The following is an 18454-nucleotide window of genomic DNA, read 5'->3' as shown; positions in this document are numbered from 1 at the left end:
AGGAGGATCTCCTAAACCGACGTCAGGAAGCAAAGAAGACAAACCGGACAGCTCCTGTGGCCCTTCGAGAGGGGAACAAAAACTCTTCCCCTTAAAAGCCAAAAAGAGACCGTCATCGTGGTCGCCAAAGGGCTGAATCCCCATCAAAGGGACGAATGCCCAGAGGGCAGTACCAAAATGTAGGCAGCAGTGTAGATGGAAAACCACAAAAGAAGCCACGTATGGAAGGAGCTGAAGAAGCTCTACCTTCGATGGACAGAAACTTTGCCCCTTTGAACAAAATGCCAGATAAGGTCTTGGACTCGATCAAGAACCAGAGTTACCTCAAATGGCCAGCTCCACTCAAGCTAGGCTCCTTGGGTACCAGAGACCAGAGGACCTACTACAAGTTCTATAAGAGTAAGGGTCATAGTACCAGAGTCTACAGGACCCTAAAAAATGAACTACAAGATTTGATTGAAAGGGGGTATTTGAAGCGCCAGTTCGTAGCACATGAACAGGCGAATGCTGTACAACTTGAGGAGATCAGCACGTCAGTTCAGGATCCCTTAGGTACTGGACCACTCAATGGCCGACTCCAGATAAACATGATTTTAGGAAAGGCAAGCAAACACAGTGGCCAGGTTACAGAAAAGGGGGTGCGATACCAAATGCACGTCGCCAAGCAAATGAGGATCATGAATAGTGAACTGACCATAAATGCTCAAGTCGATGTGTCACCCCATAAAGATCCACTCATTCTTTTCACTGAGGCTGACTGTCTCAGCATCCAGAGTCCACATAAGGATGCACTAGTTCTTACACTCCCTTTTGGAGATTATGATTTGCATTGCATATTGGTTGATTCAGGAAGTTCAGCAGATGTATTATACTATGACACATTTAAAAACTGCAGATTCCTGATTTGGAGATGGTTGCTACCAACTCCAACCTGTATGGATTCAGTGGGGACAAAGCTTTAACAGTTGGGGAGATCCAACTACCCGCAGCTACCGGTCTGGTAACTCTCATCATAAATTTTATTGTGGTAAAAGCTAACACACCTTATCACATGATCTTGGGCAGGACCTGGCTACACAGACTCCGCACTGTTCCCAACACCTATCACCAATGTCTAAATTCCCGCATAAAGGGAAAATTGAGACAATCAGAGGAGATCAGGTGGCTGCCAAAACATGCTACGCTCTAGCAACAAAGCAGTCCCCACTCCCTTCTGAACCAATAAAGGTGGGGCAACCTGCCAAATAGCAATTACAGTTGGATCCCCCTCTCCCGAACCTACTCCTAAGAGAGAAGGAGGATCCCCCCTCACTGGAGCCGTAGAGGAAGTGGAAATTATGGGAGGTAGGTCGCCAAAAACAACTTTTATCGACACCTTGTTGAGTTCTGAAAAGCGCCAGGCTCTAATACACTTCCTCCAATAACACAAAGATGTGTTTGCTTGGTCATTAGAAGAAATGCCAGGAATTGACCCCCATGTGGCATGCCACCAGCTGAATGTCCGCAGTGATGTAGTAGTAGTCAAGCAAAAACTGAGAAATATAGGTGCTGACAGATCCAAAGCGGTAAAAGCCAATGTTGAAAAGCTAAAGGCAGCTAATTTTGTTAGGGAAATCAATTTCCCCATCTGGATTTCTAACATTGTCCCAGTACTTAAGAAGAATGGGTCATGGAGAATCTATATCGACTTCACGGATCTGAACCGCGCATGCCCTCTGCCATGTATTGACAAATTGGTAGATGCAATGGCTGGACATGAACTGTTATCTTTCACGGATGGGTTGTCTGGCTACAACCAGATCCCATTGCATGAGGAAGACCACAAGCATGCTAGTTTCATAACCGAGGATGGTCTGTACTATTATCAGGTCATGCCATTCGGACTGAAAAATACGGGAGCCACATACCAACGTTTGGTAAACAAAATCTTTGAAGGATTAGTAGGCGACATTGTGGAGGTGTATGTAGACGATCTCTTGATAAAAAGCCTAAGATGAGGAGATCATCTCTCCCACCTGAAGTGTGCATTTGACATTCTCCGAGAGTATCGCATGAAGCTCAACCCTGCAAAATGTGCTTTTGCTGTCTCATCAGGGAAGTTTCTAGGGTATCTAGTTACTAAGAGAGGAATCGAGGCAAACCCAGATCAGATCTGGGCGCTCATAGAAATGCTTTCACCTAAAAACATAAAAGAGGTTCAAAAAGTTACTAGCAGGTTAGCAGCTCTGAACAGGTTCATCTCCAAGAGTTCTGATAAGTGCAAACCTCTATTTCAGTTACTGTGAAAGAATACCTCATTTGCATGGACGGATGAATGCCAAAAAGCATTCGATTAACTCAAAACGTACCTGGGAGCAGCACCTATCCTTTCCAAACTAGTTGAGGGTCTTTATCTCTGTTCATCTGACTACAGTATCAGTTATGTACTGATACATGTGGACGAAAAGAAGGTTGAAAAACCTGTCTATTTCTTGAGCCAAATGCTCCTACCATCAGAAACAAGGTACCTTAAACTCGAAAGAGTCGCTTTAGCCCTTATTTTCACAGCAGAGAAATTACGACCATACTTTTAGTCCCACACTATTAGAGTAATCACATAGTACTAGTTACGATCAATTCTTGAAAGGCCAAACAGATCAGGAAGGTTAGCTAAATGGTTCATGCAACTGTTAGAATATGATATTGTTTACATCCCAAGAATTTTAGAGAAGGGCCAGGCACTAGCAGAATTCTTGGGAGATTCCCAATGACCTACACCGGGTATGACTCAGCAACCCCCATTTCAGATGATGGCATCCTACCTGCATCCCAAAACACTCGACCAGACCTTTGGGAGCCGAGCTCCGGATGGCGTCTATTTGTGGATGGGTCTTCCAATGACAAAGGCGTAGGAGTTGGAGTTGTGTTAGTCACTCCTGACAACATGCGGCTGGAGAAATCTATCCGGTTAGGTTAGAATGCCTCTAACAATGAGGCAGAATATAAGGTGACACTTGTTGGCCGCATAATGGCTCTCGACCTAGGCTTAACACACCTCATAGTTTTTAGTGACTCACAGCTGGTTGTGTTTCAAGTTGATAGAGGATATGAGGCCAGGGATGAACAAATGGCCAAATACCTAGAACTGGTAAGGGGTCTTCAGAGCAAGTTTAAGAATATTCAGTTTTATCAGCTGCCTCGATCAGCAAATTGACATGTAGATGCTTTGCCATATGTTGCCTCAATGCTAGGCAATAGCGAGTCTCGTTCCATCCCTATAGAGTTCCAAGGCAAACCTAGCATCCAAGCACTCGATGTTATGACATTTTGTGTTATTCCAATCACCACACCAAACTGGATGGATCCGTACAAGTCTTACCTTAAAGACAGAACACTTCAAGAGGATAAAAACACAGCAAGGTGTCTTCTTGCAAAGGTACCAAGGTTCACCCTCATTGAAGATGATCTCTATAAGAAGTCCTTTTTAGGACCTCATCTCCGATGTCTCCCCCCAGATCTTGCTGAACAGGTCATGCGAGAGGTTCACAAAGGAATTTGTGGCAACCACGCTGGGGGCAGAACACTAGCCCTCAAGATCCTAAGGCAAGGGTACTTTTGGCCTTATATGCAAAAGGATGCACAAGTTTTTGCTCGCAAATATGAAAAGTGTCAACGACATGCTCCACTTATCCATGCTTCAGCAACAGAGCTACACCCGTTGGCCAGCCCATGGCCATTTGCACAGTCGGGAACTAACATTGTGGGACCCTTGCCACCTGCTCTTGGCAATGTCAGATTCTTACTAGTCATGACAGATTACTTCACCAAGTGGATAGAAGCAGTTCCCCTTGTCTTCATTTGGGAACAGGACGTCAGAAAGTTCATTTGGAACAACATTGTCTGCAGGTTTGGCATACCCAAAGTTATCATATCAGATAATGGGCAGCAGTTCGCTGGCGGATTAGTTACTAAACTCTGTGAAGAGTTTCATATTACCCACCTGTTCTCAACTCCAAGGTATCTACAAGGCAATGGCCAGGTGGAAGCCTCCAATAGGATTATTTTGGATAACATGAAGCACAAATTAGATGAAGCAAAGGGTTTATAGGTCGAGAAACTACCTAGGGTACTATGGGCATACCGAACTACGCCCAGACGATCGATTGGTAAGTCCCCATTTTCACTAACATACGGAACTAAAGCTATCATACCTCCCAAACTGGTAGCTCCCACTAAGAAGTCAGACGTTGTGCACACCCTGGATAATGAGGAATTATTATACAGAGAAATGGATCTACTAGATGAAAAGAGGGAAGGTGCTGCACTGCGCTTGGCTGCCAACCAGCAGATTCTAAAAAAGATCATACGACAAGAAAGTCCGAATTCGATCTTTCAAATCTGGCGATCTGGTTCTGCGTGAGATCCCAGAGCATAATGGCAAGCTTAGGCCCAACTGGGAAGGACCATACATCATCGACAAGGTTGGCCGAACTAGCTTTTACTACCTATGTACTATTGAAGGGGACGTTCTTGTCAAACCATGGAACACCCAACACCTTCGCAAGTACTATCAGTAAATTGTAATTTCATGCTCCCTTATGCATTGTTTTTTCTCTCCAGTCATCAATAAAGTTCCTCACCTTGCAATAGAATTTATTTCTTGCATCAATTCTTTATTTTCTACAATGGACTAAGCCTTTAGGGAATTATTATCTCACTCTCTATTCAAGAATATTGTATACCAATTTGCTTTAGAACTAGTGATACTGAGTTTGGAGAAGTTGAACTGTATGCCAGTTCCTTTCTCATTCCAATGCAGGCTGAACTGTATGCCAGTTCTTTTAGACTACGATTATCTTCGATGGTTAAGCCTTTAGGGAATCTAACCACACTAACTGTTTAGTAAACTATACAGCCAGTTTGACTTTGAACAAGAGATAGTGTTCTTGGGAGCTCGAACTGTATGCCAGTTCTGGAGCTCTCATAACATCACACATGGGGGTTGCTGGGAAGTTCTAGGTTGGAACTAGATCTTAGCACACAATCATTGGCCTGGAATCGTATCGGCATGATGGCGCTAAAGAACTCCCCCAATATTGTTATGGCGATAACCTATTTATTTTTTAAATAAATAAGACCTATCGTTACTAAACACAGTGTTGTGCTCAAGGCACCAAGTTACTTTCGCAAAGACACATGGCTCCTCTGGGCACTATGTCTATATTACGATCGAACTTTCAGTTATAGTTAACTTGAACACCTCCCATGATATCCTGATCAGATTCTGGTTATGCCTCATTTTAACCTATTTAGCCTACTAGGGTCACCTATTGTTGTTCCAAATGAACTTTGGGCACATCAGGGGTAGAATATGCATAGTAGTACATGTCATTATATGCTATATAACATAAAATGCTTTAAGTGCATGCATAAAATAGAAGAGCTGCAGAGCTCAGTAAGTAAATAGTATGTGAGCTACATAGCTCAATATTACAGACCCATAGAATAATTGTTTCAAAATAATTATTTTCTAAATCATGAACTGAATAGCTACGACTTTACTTAGCCTAATGAGCAGGGGTAGAATCAAACTTCGGTTTAATATCAGTACTTGCTACTGCACCATCATCAAGAACTCCTGGACCACTTTCAAGAACTAACTGTGTGGTAGGACTGACTAGAACAGTTGAAGGCTGAACAAAACACTCACCTGAAACTGGCACTGGCAAAAAAGAAAGCTGAACGGGAGGCATGTCATCATCGGTGTCTTCTTCAGAAGAAGAGGAGGCATCAGGCATAAGTTCATTCTGAATCACGGAGATACTGGTGTTCAGATCAGTAAATAAGATGAAAGGGTTGGTCACCCACCCCTGATCATCCAACTGAGAAACATACCCAGTAGCCTCAATAGCCTCCTCAAACTTAACTTGTTTGGCTGCATTGAAGGACTCTTCAGAAACACCAAGTACTCTCAGAGTAAAATGAATGGCATTTTCAGTTGACTTCTTCTTCACTTCCTCCACCACTTTGGAGTAGAACTCAGAGGTCTCTGCCAAGAGATCACTAGCCTTCTTCTCATAACATAGACGCTTCTCTTTGAGAGCCCTCTCATAACCTGACATGACTTCATTTGCATGGGTAATGGCTTGGCCAAGGGTTCTCATCTCGGTATTCCTACTGTGAAGTTCTCTTTGAACTTGGTCTTGCAGGGTGGTTAAGTGGGAGTGCAGTTCCAAGAACTTCACTTTCCAGGAGGCAGCATCGGGAGCTCCTTTTTGGGCTTTGTCTAGAGAGTTGTAGAGGTTGGAGATAGTATCCCTCATGTTCTTAAAGCCAGAATCAGATTTCTTCTCTTTTACCAAAAGCTGGTCCACCTGGATTTGCAATTCCTCAGCTATTTTCTCAGCAGCCTCTTTCGCCCAGATCAACTCACCAGTAGCCATGTCATAAGTGGTTGTATCGGTTGAGGCCACAAAGATGGGCTCTTTCATGGCCAAAAAGTTATTCACTAACTAGAAAAGGATATAGAATGTGTAAGTAACATAATGAGAGAAACAGAACATTGAGCAGAGAAGAAAGTCTTATCTTGGCAAGATAAATAGTAGATCGGTGAAAGGACAAATCCAGACTCCCAGTTATATTGGCTTCAACTTTGTCAATAGGAAGTCGCGTAGCTTCCAGAACTCCTAATGTGATATTAACATCATTAACAGAGTGTTTGTTGGTAATAGGAAGTTCATCTCCAACCTTCAGTTTCTGCTTACCTTCCTAGTACAACTGTTGTCCATGCAGTTGATATGGCTTTATGAGATCGTGATCGAACTTTACAACTATTGAAGGTCCATCTCCAATCTGCTCAAGCTCATATGAAAGTCTATATGGATTCTCATCGTACTGAACACCAGTTTGAGGTAAATGATTGGGTATTTTTATAGTTGCAACCTTATCGTCAGTCCACTGCTGTAAAACCCCGTATTATTAGGCTTAGGGGTGGTGGCCCATGAACCATGGTTGGGTCCATGGAAAAAAAAAGAAAAGAAAAGAAAAAGTGGGAATAGTCTCGACCTTCTCTCTCGCTCTCTCTGACTTCAATCTCTTCTCCTAAAGTCTTCAAAAGAAAATATTATGGTTTTGTTATGGGGAAGAATTTACTCCATTTCTCGACTAGTTGTGTGATTGAAGGACTCTTAATCATCACTATTTCTAAGAAATACAAAGTAGGGTTTTAATTTGTGGGGTGTTGATTTGGAGCTATTTCGATGGGAATAATTGGGGGTTTTACTATATTATAGTATGAAACTTATGGGGAAATCTTTAAAGACTGTAGACTTTGCTTGGAATGATGCATCTTAGCATTGGAGTTGATTTCTTAAAGGAGCTTATTCGGTAACTCAAAAGCAAGTAAATATTTCTTTTATTTTTCTCGAATCTAATGAGGGATTTCCCATTGACTTTGAGAAGAGGGCTATATATATTTATCATTACTGTTTCACATGTCAAGAAAGATATATGTTCGGAATGATTGTTGATTATTTTACTTTAAGTTTGTATTAGTATTGAGTGCATAATTAATTTAAGTATATCGATCCATTGTTAATGGTGATGCGTTTTGTTATTGTCCTTTCGGACAATCGCTTTAATTAGGATGTTTATCTAGTTGTTTTGGTGTTTGTATTACTGGTTTCAATGGTGTGTTTGGTCTCGGTATCGTCCTTTTAAACAATAATGTCTTAACCTAAATGATTTGGTAAATGGTCACTGAATGTTATTGTGAGTGCTATGCAATATGAGTTGTAATTCATTTTTATGGAAAGATGGTTTATCTGTCGAGTTTTGATATTCGAGTTATTATATCAAACTGTTGATTTGTTATGTGGGTTTGTTGAGTTATAACGTCGATGTGCTATATTTTGGAAGAACTATGTATGGTTTGATCCCTTAAAGGGTACGTAGGCAGCCACCTGGCACAGCCACTTCCGTAGGTAGATACCCACCCTGTAGAGTTCTTTGTTTCTGATGTTTGATCGTTGTTTTATTTCATAACTATATATATTAGAGCGTGCTTAGTGTGATATGTTTAATATTGGGTCCTCACGTATTTTGCTTGGAAGAACTGATATTAAGTGATTCAGGTTTAATGTTGTACGTATGTCATTTGGTTATGAATAGACAGATGCAGGAATGACACTGAGAGTAAGTTTTTACTATAACTTAGATATTTATCGCTATGAGTGTCATTAATTCTAGTTGTGTTTGTGTCCACCCGATTGCTATATTAGAGATATCTTTATTTGTTTAGTTTGTTTAACCGATATTAGTTTGGTACTCAAGTGATCTGGCACTTGTCAAGACGCTTTAATATCTTTCTCTTTTGTATCTCTTTTAGAAAGTTTTATAGTAAATACTTATTATTAAGGGCGTAAACCTTTTGATAGTTATGGGACTTAGATGTATGTATGTTAGTTGCACTGTATAAGTCGTGTATTAGGGTTTCTTGGATGTTTGTATATTTATAATTTTATTCTTATTCGAGGATTGGTTACTTGACTTAACTGGCATTGGTCGAGATGGTTAAGTGGTTGGTTATACGAATCCGTATATCTTTTAGTAGTTGAATTTACGACTGAGGTATGAGGTTTTATATTTGGTTTGGATGTATTCTTATTAAATTTTCAGGTTATAACAGGTTATCATATTTATGAAATGTTGAAAATACAGAGGAGACTCTGCCAAAATTTTCCAGAAAAGTCACGTAGTTTAGGTATATAATTGTTTGAGATTTGGGGCATTACAAAGTGGTTTTAGAGCTTTAGGTTCAAGTGTCCTAGCAGGCTTAGGAATCCTAAATATCTCATAACCACGTTTAGGTTTAAACATTGGGTTAATAACTGAGTGATCACGTTCAACTATGTTGTTGGTTTATAAAGTTGTTAATGATTTATTGGTTTTCATTTTATCCGTGTTTGTTAAATGTATTTAGATTGGATGGTGACGATTGTCCATTTTATGTCTGACAGTAGACATTTGATTTGCTTGTGCTTATTGTGCAAAATTTGTTTGTATGACAAGTTTGTAAACACTTTTTCTACTTATGTTGTGTGGATGGGATTTGTAGTGTGTATTGTAATGTGAGCATGTGTGTGTGTGTCTATCCCTTTTGGCGTTTGATGGTTGCTATGGTAGAACTAAAATTTACTTACTAATGAGTTGTTTATGACTATCATTGAGTTATTCGTTACGTTTTCGTAATTTGTTCTTCATGTTGAACCCATATGACTCAAGTGATGTTGCGACCATGTTGAACCCATGATGTTGGAATGGCTGTTGATGTACTTAACCATGTTGAGCTCATGATGTTGGCATGGTGGTTAAGACATGCAACCATGTTGAACCCATTATCCATATGGCGGTCAAACTCATTGAGTATATGGCGAAGAATTTATCATATGACTAGTGAAGTTATGACCATGTTGAACCCATGATGTTGGAATGGCAGTTGATGTACTTAACCATGTTGAACCCATGATGTTGGCATGGCGGTTAAGGCATGCAACCATGTTGAACCCATTATCCATATGGCGGTCAAACTCATTGAGTATATGGCGAAGAATTTATCATATGACTAGTGAAGTTATGACCATGTTGAACCCATGATGTTGGAATGGCAGTTGATGTACTTAACCATGTTGAACCCATGATGTTGGCATGGCGGTTAAGGCATGCAACCATGTTGAACCCATTATCCACATGGCGGTCAAACTCATTGAGTACATGACGAATAACTTACAGGTGGTCGTAGAATTTTGAGAATTTTGGAGCACTAGTAGTTGAAAGAACTTTTGCTTGAACTTGAGTATGTTGGATTCTTCGATTGACTTGTATTCATTGTTCTTTTCAATTTGTTTTTTGTTGTGATGTTTTAAACATCTCTTTTGAGATGGTATGCCTTGGTGCAAGAGCAGGATATGTGATTAATTATGTGCCTTAGTGAGTATTATGTGTTGATTGTACTGGTGTGAACTACGCGCATCTATCAGGTCGTACACAAACACTTATAACCTACAAGCATCAGATGATCTACCAAAGTACGACAGGTCGTCGAGCCCACTACTATGCAGCACAGGTCGTCAAATAACAAAACAAAAAGCAGGGAAAGCAATCACACTCATAAAAAAATCACAGACAATCTCATTTCAAAACAAGTAAGTAATTTAAATATTTTTACTTACTACAAATTCAGTTAGATACTAGAGGCCCCCAGGTTAACTTGGGAACACGACCTCAGTATCCCCATCATATCAAAAATAGAAGTTATCAGTATCAACAACAAAAGGATAGATAGTTCAAAAACTTCATCCATAATCAATCAAATTACAAGAATAACACAATCAGTTGACACGAGGCAGATTCTTCACATTTAAGGGATCCAGTTGGTAGCCCTCTTCACCAACAGAGCCACTAGTCGGATCACCACTTACATTAAGCACTTCAATGGCACCATCTTCAGTGGGTTGAGCAGCTAGACCAGCACCTAGGTCGGTTAGTAGATCAGATCGTCTACTAACATCTACAATAGTACTTTCTATAATTACTGTTGCAGCCCCACTTTCAACAGACCTTTTGAGGGTTTTGTACTTATGTTCTAGTTCTATGTAATCATCCACCAGAATGTAGACATCACCACTCTCTACTAGATCGACCAAGTCGTTATATTCATTCTGAGCTCGTTCAGCAACGGCCTGCAATTGTTTGCTCTCAGCAATCCAATGCGCTACCTCCACTTTCGAAGCATCAAGAGATGGCTGCAATAAGGCCACCTTCCCAGCCAAATCCCTGACCTGAGCCTTCAGCCCCACCACTTCAGCCCGTTCAACCTCTTGCAAAGCCAACAGCTTGTCATAAGCCTCATTAGCAACCTCCAGCTCCTTCTTGTATAGGTCAGAGATAGTTGCCATCTCTCTCAACTTCCTATACATAGCCAGAACCTGACAAACCAACAAAATTAGTCTAAAAGCAATAACTCAAAGCACAAAAAAAAAAACTCAGATCGGAAGGACACTTACAAAATAGATCAAGCAATCCATGTCTTTCAGATTTGCCTCCATATCCTTCCTAGTCTCCAGCTGATGAATATCTCCATCTAGGGCAATACTCTCCAGCAGCCTATTCGCAACCAGTGAAGACTTGAAACTACAGTCCCTATTCTTCACCAGCCACGTCCCCACTTACTGAGTCATAGTAGGTGACCATTCTATCCAGAACGTCAAACTTACCAGTCTTATCACCTTGGCCCGCACTCCTAGACCCTTTGCATTTTTGGGTAGTTAGCTCAGTGTCACTTGCCTTCTTCTTGCCCCTAGCATCAGCCACCCCAACATCCACCGCCAGCTCCTTCGGGTTCATCCTCTTCAAAAGAGCCCGACCTGATAAAGTACGACCTTCCACCATAACAGGTCATTCCGATCCTCAGGCTCAGTTCGGATCCTCTTAGCCCCTTCAGGCTCATCGACCTCAGCTCGCCTCTTCAACGGAGGCCTACGAAAGGGAGCGGGAGCATCACCAACTCCCCCAACACTACCACCTCCATGACCTCCCCTATCACTTTCACCTCCCTCCCCAGCTCGTCTGGACACATCATGACTCCCAGTAGCACCTCCACCTTTTGAACTCCTCCCCCTAGCATTTGGGGCCTTCATTTCTCTCCATTTCAGTATCTGAATCAGAATCAGAGTCAACACAAATTAGCCGACAAGCCTTCTTCTTCTGCTCAGCTTTCTTCAAGTTTATCTTCGCACCACCTTATCTTTTGAAGTAGTGTGCAACCTCCTCCAACAAGGACGTTTTTTCTTCCCAACTTAGCTTCGCAAACTCTTCAATAGCCCCCGTAGAAGTACGATCACGAATTACAACCTCTGCAAAACAAACAATTGTCAGAACATAATCATATTAACTCGTAACCAAAACAAACGACCTACACATGAAAATGACCCACACAGATAACGACCTACCATCAGTCCTCACACAATGATTCTCCAAAGCACATCCAGGAGGACAATAACTCCCCACAATCAACAGAGGCTTATGCCACCATTCCTCCTTACTCAAACCAACAATCACCAATGATTTAGCTCTCATCACTTGTAAACCAAAGTTCATAGCATAAGATATTTTCACAGTAAAATACTTTAGCACGTCAGACAAACAAATATTGTAACCCCTTTGTCTCAACAGATCCAGAACATGAAACACCCTCCAACTATTACCCACAAATTGCAAAGGTGCCTTCCCACAAAAGTTTAGAACGTCCAAGGTCAGACGTGAAAACGACAACCTCAACCCCGCCTTCAGTTGGCCATACGTAATTACAACCCCACCATCTCGAGGAACATAGTCCGAACCAAAAATATTCTTCTCACCACTCAGATCGTATATCATCAGATTGGGAATCTCAATCCCAAACTCCCTCGTCAAATCCCTAAAATTATCAAACACAAACCTAGATACCACATCTTCAGCCATCATCTCCAATAAGGAGGACGATGACGCCTCACCTCCACTATGCGCCCTGATAAGAGCCCAAAACTGAAGTTTTAACCCCTTAACAATATTGTTGTTAGACCAATTATGTGATTAATAATATAGGTTTATCACTAATTACATGCTTTTGAGTATTTCAGGCTTCGGAGTTGAATAAATGTAAATTCGTTACTAATTAGACGCTAAAAAGAGCTAAAGTGATTGCTATAAAAGTTCTATGAAGAAAGCCCAAGTTTCATGGAGAAAAAGCCCTTAAAAAGCCCAAGTCAAAGCTGTTAAGGGAAAATCAAACAAGATTAGAAAGCTGAAGAAAAATCAACAGAACTTCAAAAGGCTATATCTTTGGGCTCAGACCTAGGATTTGGGCCCATTTTATATCAAATGACCGGCTCAGAAAGCTCTTTCTATTGGTCCATACCTTGACTCAATCAGAGCAGTATAAGTTGGTGAAAACTTGCGCTACGGTAACATGACCAGAATGGGAAATCTTGGATTCAACAAATTGGGTTTTGGGCTTGATTTTTCGGCCCAAAACATGGCTCCTCAGGCCATGCACGAAAAAGTGGATCTTGTCTCCTCCATATGGGAGACAAAGACTTAGGTCTGAAGCATCTAGTTTTTCACTTAGCCATTATCCAATAACTTGTTTTAGAGCTAGTTTTTACATTCAATAGAATTAGTTGCAATTAGAATTAGTTTTTAGAACAAAGAATGAATACTATTTAGAATAATATTTAGTTTATAATAAATTATTAGTTTTTCATTCAATTTAGTTTATTGATTCAATTCTTATTTAGTTTTAGTTTGTCTTCATTTGATAATTAGTTAATCATCATATTAGTTCTAAATTAGTTTTAAATCTTGTTTTAATTCATTTGGAATCATTATTATTATTGTTCAATTAGATTTATAAGTTTAATCAATTATTCAATAATGGGTTGTTCTATGTGTTTTTGTGTTAGAAATGATAGTGTAATGATTCAAGACTAAAACCTCTATTAGAGGGGTTTGAAGAAGCCTTGATGAAGCTTGATTGTTGTTAGCGTAGAATAGTTCGTAATATTCCATTCCATTCTAGCAAGTAATTAGTTCACCATGAGAATGGGTTTGATTGTTTCACACGCTAGTTGTTAGTTGGTAGAGATTACCATGAACAATTAGGGATTAGAAAGACCCAATTGTTATACTGAAGCATTTCAATTCGGATTACGATAATTCTTCCTTAGTAAATTAAGTCGAGTTAAGGTGGAATCAAATCTCCTTAATTCATTATCATATTATCAATTTAGTATTTCTGTATTTTGAATTCATCCCATTTAGTATTTCCGTATTTTAATTATCGCATCTTGAATTTCCATCGTAGTAAAAATTCCATCATTACTCTCATTGACTTTAATAGATTGATAATCTTAGTTAACGTGAATTCTAAAGAACTAAGAGTGGAACGAACTTTTTATTCCAACTATATTGAAATAGCATCGAGAGTAGAAAATTTTGATATATTAGCGTAAAAAATAGCTTTAGTTTTACTGACGTTGAGTTTCATAGCTTGTGCGTAGGTAAAACTATCGTTTTTATAGATTATCACGCCCTAACACCACCATCTCCATCACTCACAACTCTCTCTCTCCACTGATCCAAGGCAACTTCCCCACTCAAACTATCACTAGTAATCGATATGATAAAAGCAAAAAGGAAAACAAAAAGATCAAAAGAGACGCACCTGAAGACGAAAAGTGGGAAAGTTTTTCTTTTTCTCTGCCTTTTTCTTCATTTGTGTTAATAGAATGAAGAAATGAACGACATCCAGACCCTAAACCCTTCCGCTGCACAAACCTCAAAAAAGCCAAAACGTTTCGCATTCCCCAACAAAACACAATCATAACTAACTTACCTCGCCCACAAACCCGCTGTGACTTGGGCCCATGGATCAGATCCAACAGTTCCCGCATATTTTCCAAAATTATTCAAATAAACTAGCTGTCTAATATGTGTAAAGAGCTTTCTTTTATCTTTTCTTTTCACACCTCAGCTGTCCAAAAAAATAAATAAAATAAAGGGAGCTGTGTAAGTACCTTCCGTTCTCAAACATATCACTATAGCACACGTGTCCACACACTAGGTCATATCTTCACAGCTCGTACATCACCAAGTCGTACCACGCCACCAGGACTCAAGTCGTCCTAAACTTAGGTCGTCTCAAATATCAAACACAGCCATATATGGAAGCAAATGATCTACCGCGATCTTGAAGCTCAGTCAACGCACTAATCATGGAGACATTTACTTTGTAACATCAGAAGTAATGAGGAACCATCAAGATAACACAAAATATGGATCTACACTTGACAACAGCCTGGAGCAAATAAGGAAAGTCAGCTCAAATATCTATAAGTAGAGATAGACGAACTACGTAAGGCTTGATTCAAGTTGACCCAATAAACTTGATATGTTGGCAACTCTTATCCCAAGAAAGAGTGCATCCATTCCCTATCAACCTCAACATCAGGTCGTAGATACAAATCCACACCTCTACATTTACCAAGTTGGATATAAAGAGTGGATACCATTAGATACGCACTCAGGTTGGGGATAAATGGAAAATGACTTTTTAAACTCGTGAAGGCTTGTTTGAGTGGCTGGTCATGCCGTTTGGGCTTTCAAACGCCCCTAGCACATTTATGTGAGTGATGAACTAGGTGTTGAAGCCATTTATTGGCCGATGTGTTGTTGTCTACTTTGATGACATCATGATTTATAGTCCTGACTTCAAGTCGCACTTAAGACAGTTGCACGAGTATTGAATGCATTGAGGGCCGCTTAATTGTATGCGGTAGTTCAGAAGTGTTCTTTCTGTGTTGATAGTATTCTCTTTTTGGGGTATGTGGTTTCCAAGGATGGCATTTCGGTGGATGAGACTAAGGTGGATATCGTTAGACAGTGGCCTAGATCGACCAGTTTGCATGAATGCCGAAGTTTCCATGGGTTTGCATCATTCTATCAGAGGTTTATTCCCAACTTTAGTACTATCACCACACCGATTACTGACTGCATGAAGAGTGGGAAATTCATTTGGACTGAGGCAGCAGATGCGAGCTTTGCTTTGCTTAAGCAAAAATTGATCATTGCACCAGTTCTTGCATTACCTAATTTCTCTTTGCCATTTGAGATTCATACCAATGCTTCTAAGGTCGGTATTGGGGCTGTTCATAGCCAAACCTGGCTTCCTATGGCCTTTTCCAGTGAGAAATTAACTTGCGCCAAACAAAACTATAGTGCCTATGAGTTTGAAAACTAATTTTGTGGACCGTTGCCGTATCTGTTAAGTTGCTAAAGGCAGTACGTGCTAACAATGCTGGGGTGTATATGCCATTACCTGTTCCAGTTCGTATCTAGGTTGATATTAGTATGGATTTTGTTGTGTATTTACCTCGCACACAATGGGGTATGGATTCTATGTTCATGGTTGTTGATAGGTTTTCTAAGATTGCACACTTCATTGCCTACAAGAAAGCAGCTGATGCTGTGAATGATGCTCAACGTTTCTTTAAGGATGTCTATTGTCTCCATGGTTTACCTGAGTCTATTGTGTTTGATCGGGATACCAAATTTTTTAGCCATTTTTGGCGGAGTTTGTGGAAGCTTGTTCATACCGACCTTAAGTTTAGTAGTGCATATCATCCTCAAACGGATGGTCAGACAGAGGTGGTGAATCATTCTTTGGGTAATCTCCTTCGTAGTTTGGCAGGTCAGAATACTAAACGCTGGGAGCTTGTGTTGTTTCAGGCAGAGTTTGTGATAATACTAAAATAACACGTTTCTATCCTAACAAATAGTGATTTTGCTAGGAATAAGAAAACTAAATTATTCTACAATTAGATCAAATTTCTACACTCGATTATCATATAATAAACTGGAGTCAGAATTCGTTCCACTCCTAATTGCTTAGAACGTAAATAATTCTACTAGTGATTCACAATTCCACAAACATGATGAGAGTAATAATTATAATATAACTAATATGGCAAAAACTATGATTGAATATATTGTAATTTAAACTATGAAAATTTAATAATAAGATTGAATATGAGAAGGAATTAGGGAGACTTGATATCCACCTTGATTAATCCCTAACAAGCTAGTATAGATTTTTATTGCAACCCTAATCTTTATGTTTTCACACAAGGTTCAACATAAAGGTTAGGTCTTTTTATCCCAAATTATTCATGGTATCTCTAGCCAACTAATAATTAGCATGAGAGGAAGTTTAAACCCATTTTCATGGTGAATGAACTACCCTCTAGAATTAAAACTCTTAAATACAAAGATTCTATACTAACACATCAAGTCTTCATCAAAGCTTCAATCAAACCCCTCTAATGGAGGTTTAGCTATGAATCATGAGACTATCATGGAATAAATAATAGAAAGAATAAGACATAATGAAGAACTACTTTATTAAAGATAACTTGAATTTAATTAATAGTGGCTAGGCTAAATAAACATAAACTAGGTTTACTAAAAGAGAAAAACTAGAGACAAGAGATTAATTAACTAATTGGAGAGAGAGTCAAAGTTTTGCCTTGGTCCTCTTTATATAGAAGAGGGCTAGGTTTACAATTTCGTGCATGGGCTTTGGAGTTATGTTTTGGGCCACTAAATCAAGCCCAAAACCTAATTACTTAAGTCCAAAATAGTTTCTCTGCTAGAAATTACTACAATAGCCTTTTCGTCCACTTTTACTTCTCTTATTGGATCAAGGCCTAACCAATTAGAAAGCTCTTTCCGAGCCAGTCGTTTTGACATATAATAGACCTAATTCTGAGGTCTGCGTCCAAAGATAAGGCCTACGGACGTTTTGTTGACTTTTATGCTCTATTTCTACCTGCATTGACTTTGACTTTTAAGCTTTGACTGAGTTTTAAAAAGGCTTTTTCTCCTTGAAACTTGGGCTTTAACCATAGAACTTCTTAGCAACCAACCTTTGCTCCTTTCTCTTGTAAAAGTGATATATTTCTTCATATATTAGACTCTAAGACTTGAAATACACAAAAGTACGTAAACAATACTATTATTTATTATAAACATAATTGGTCTATATATAATGTTATTAAGAGGTTAAAACTACATGATAAGAGCCCAAAACTGTAGTTTTAACCCTTTAACAGTCATACTTTTGGACCAATTATGTGAGTAATAATTAAGAGTTAACACTGATTACGTGTTTTTATGCATTTCAGGCTTCAGAGTCCATTATGTGTAGAAATGTGCCACTTTAGTGAGATAAAGGAGAAAAGGTCGGTTACTAAGGAGTTCCGTGATTAAAGGCCAAGATTCAAGAAGATAAAGCCTTCCTAAAGCCCGGTCAAAAGCTGAGAAGTCGACACGGGCTGAAAAAAAGATTAACAAGTCGCAGAACTTCCGAAAAGCCATGTCTTTGGACTTAGACCTCGGAATTGGGCCTACCTTATGTCAAAACGACCGGCTCGGAAAGAGCTTTCCAATGGTCTAATCCTTGACCCAATCAGACGAGCAGAAGTGGACGAAAAGTCTGTGGAAGCTAACTGCAGCTGAAGAGGGTCTTTTAGATCGAAGATTGGGTTTTGGGCCCGATTCTCGGCCCAAAACATGGCTCCAAGCCCATGCACGATTTTGGATCTGAAAGTATAAAAACCAAAGTTTAGCTCTTTGTTAATGGTAGCTAGTTAGACCTAAAATAATATAGATAATTCTAGATTTGTTTTCATTAATTAAATTAAGCTTTAGTTCCATTTTCAATTCTTGTTTTAGATTAAGTCTTTGAATCATTGTTCTTGATTGATTAGATAAATAAAATAGTTGTTTCTCTCAATTTCGAATTGTGTTATTTCAATTTATAGATCTGATTTTAATTCTTGTTGATTATCATTCCGTAGTTTAAATAGATTGAACCATTGTT

The 18454-nt window shown here is 39.5% G+C and overlaps 1 protein-coding gene across 1 annotated transcript; it reads left to right on the top strand.

Moving 5' to 3' along the window:
• The first annotated feature begins 221 nt into the window (after positions 1-221).
• On the top strand, positions 222-962 carry LOC147482043 (uncharacterized). The gene has a single exon (XM_086579171.1). It carries the CDS (start codon positions 222-224, stop codon positions 960-962), a length of 741 nt encoding a protein of 246 aa, XP_086435297.1.
• Positions 963-18454: the final 17492 nt, after the last annotated feature.

The sequence above is a fragment of the Coptis chinensis genome, chromosome 8, assembly GCF_015680905.1.
Source record: "Coptis chinensis isolate HL-2020 chromosome 8, ASM1568090v1, whole genome shotgun sequence".
Lineage (NCBI taxonomy): Eukaryota > Viridiplantae > Streptophyta > Magnoliopsida > Ranunculales > Ranunculaceae > Coptis > Coptis chinensis.
Note: the sequence above shows the minus strand (reverse complement) of the source record. Positions and strands in the feature narration are given on the sequence as shown.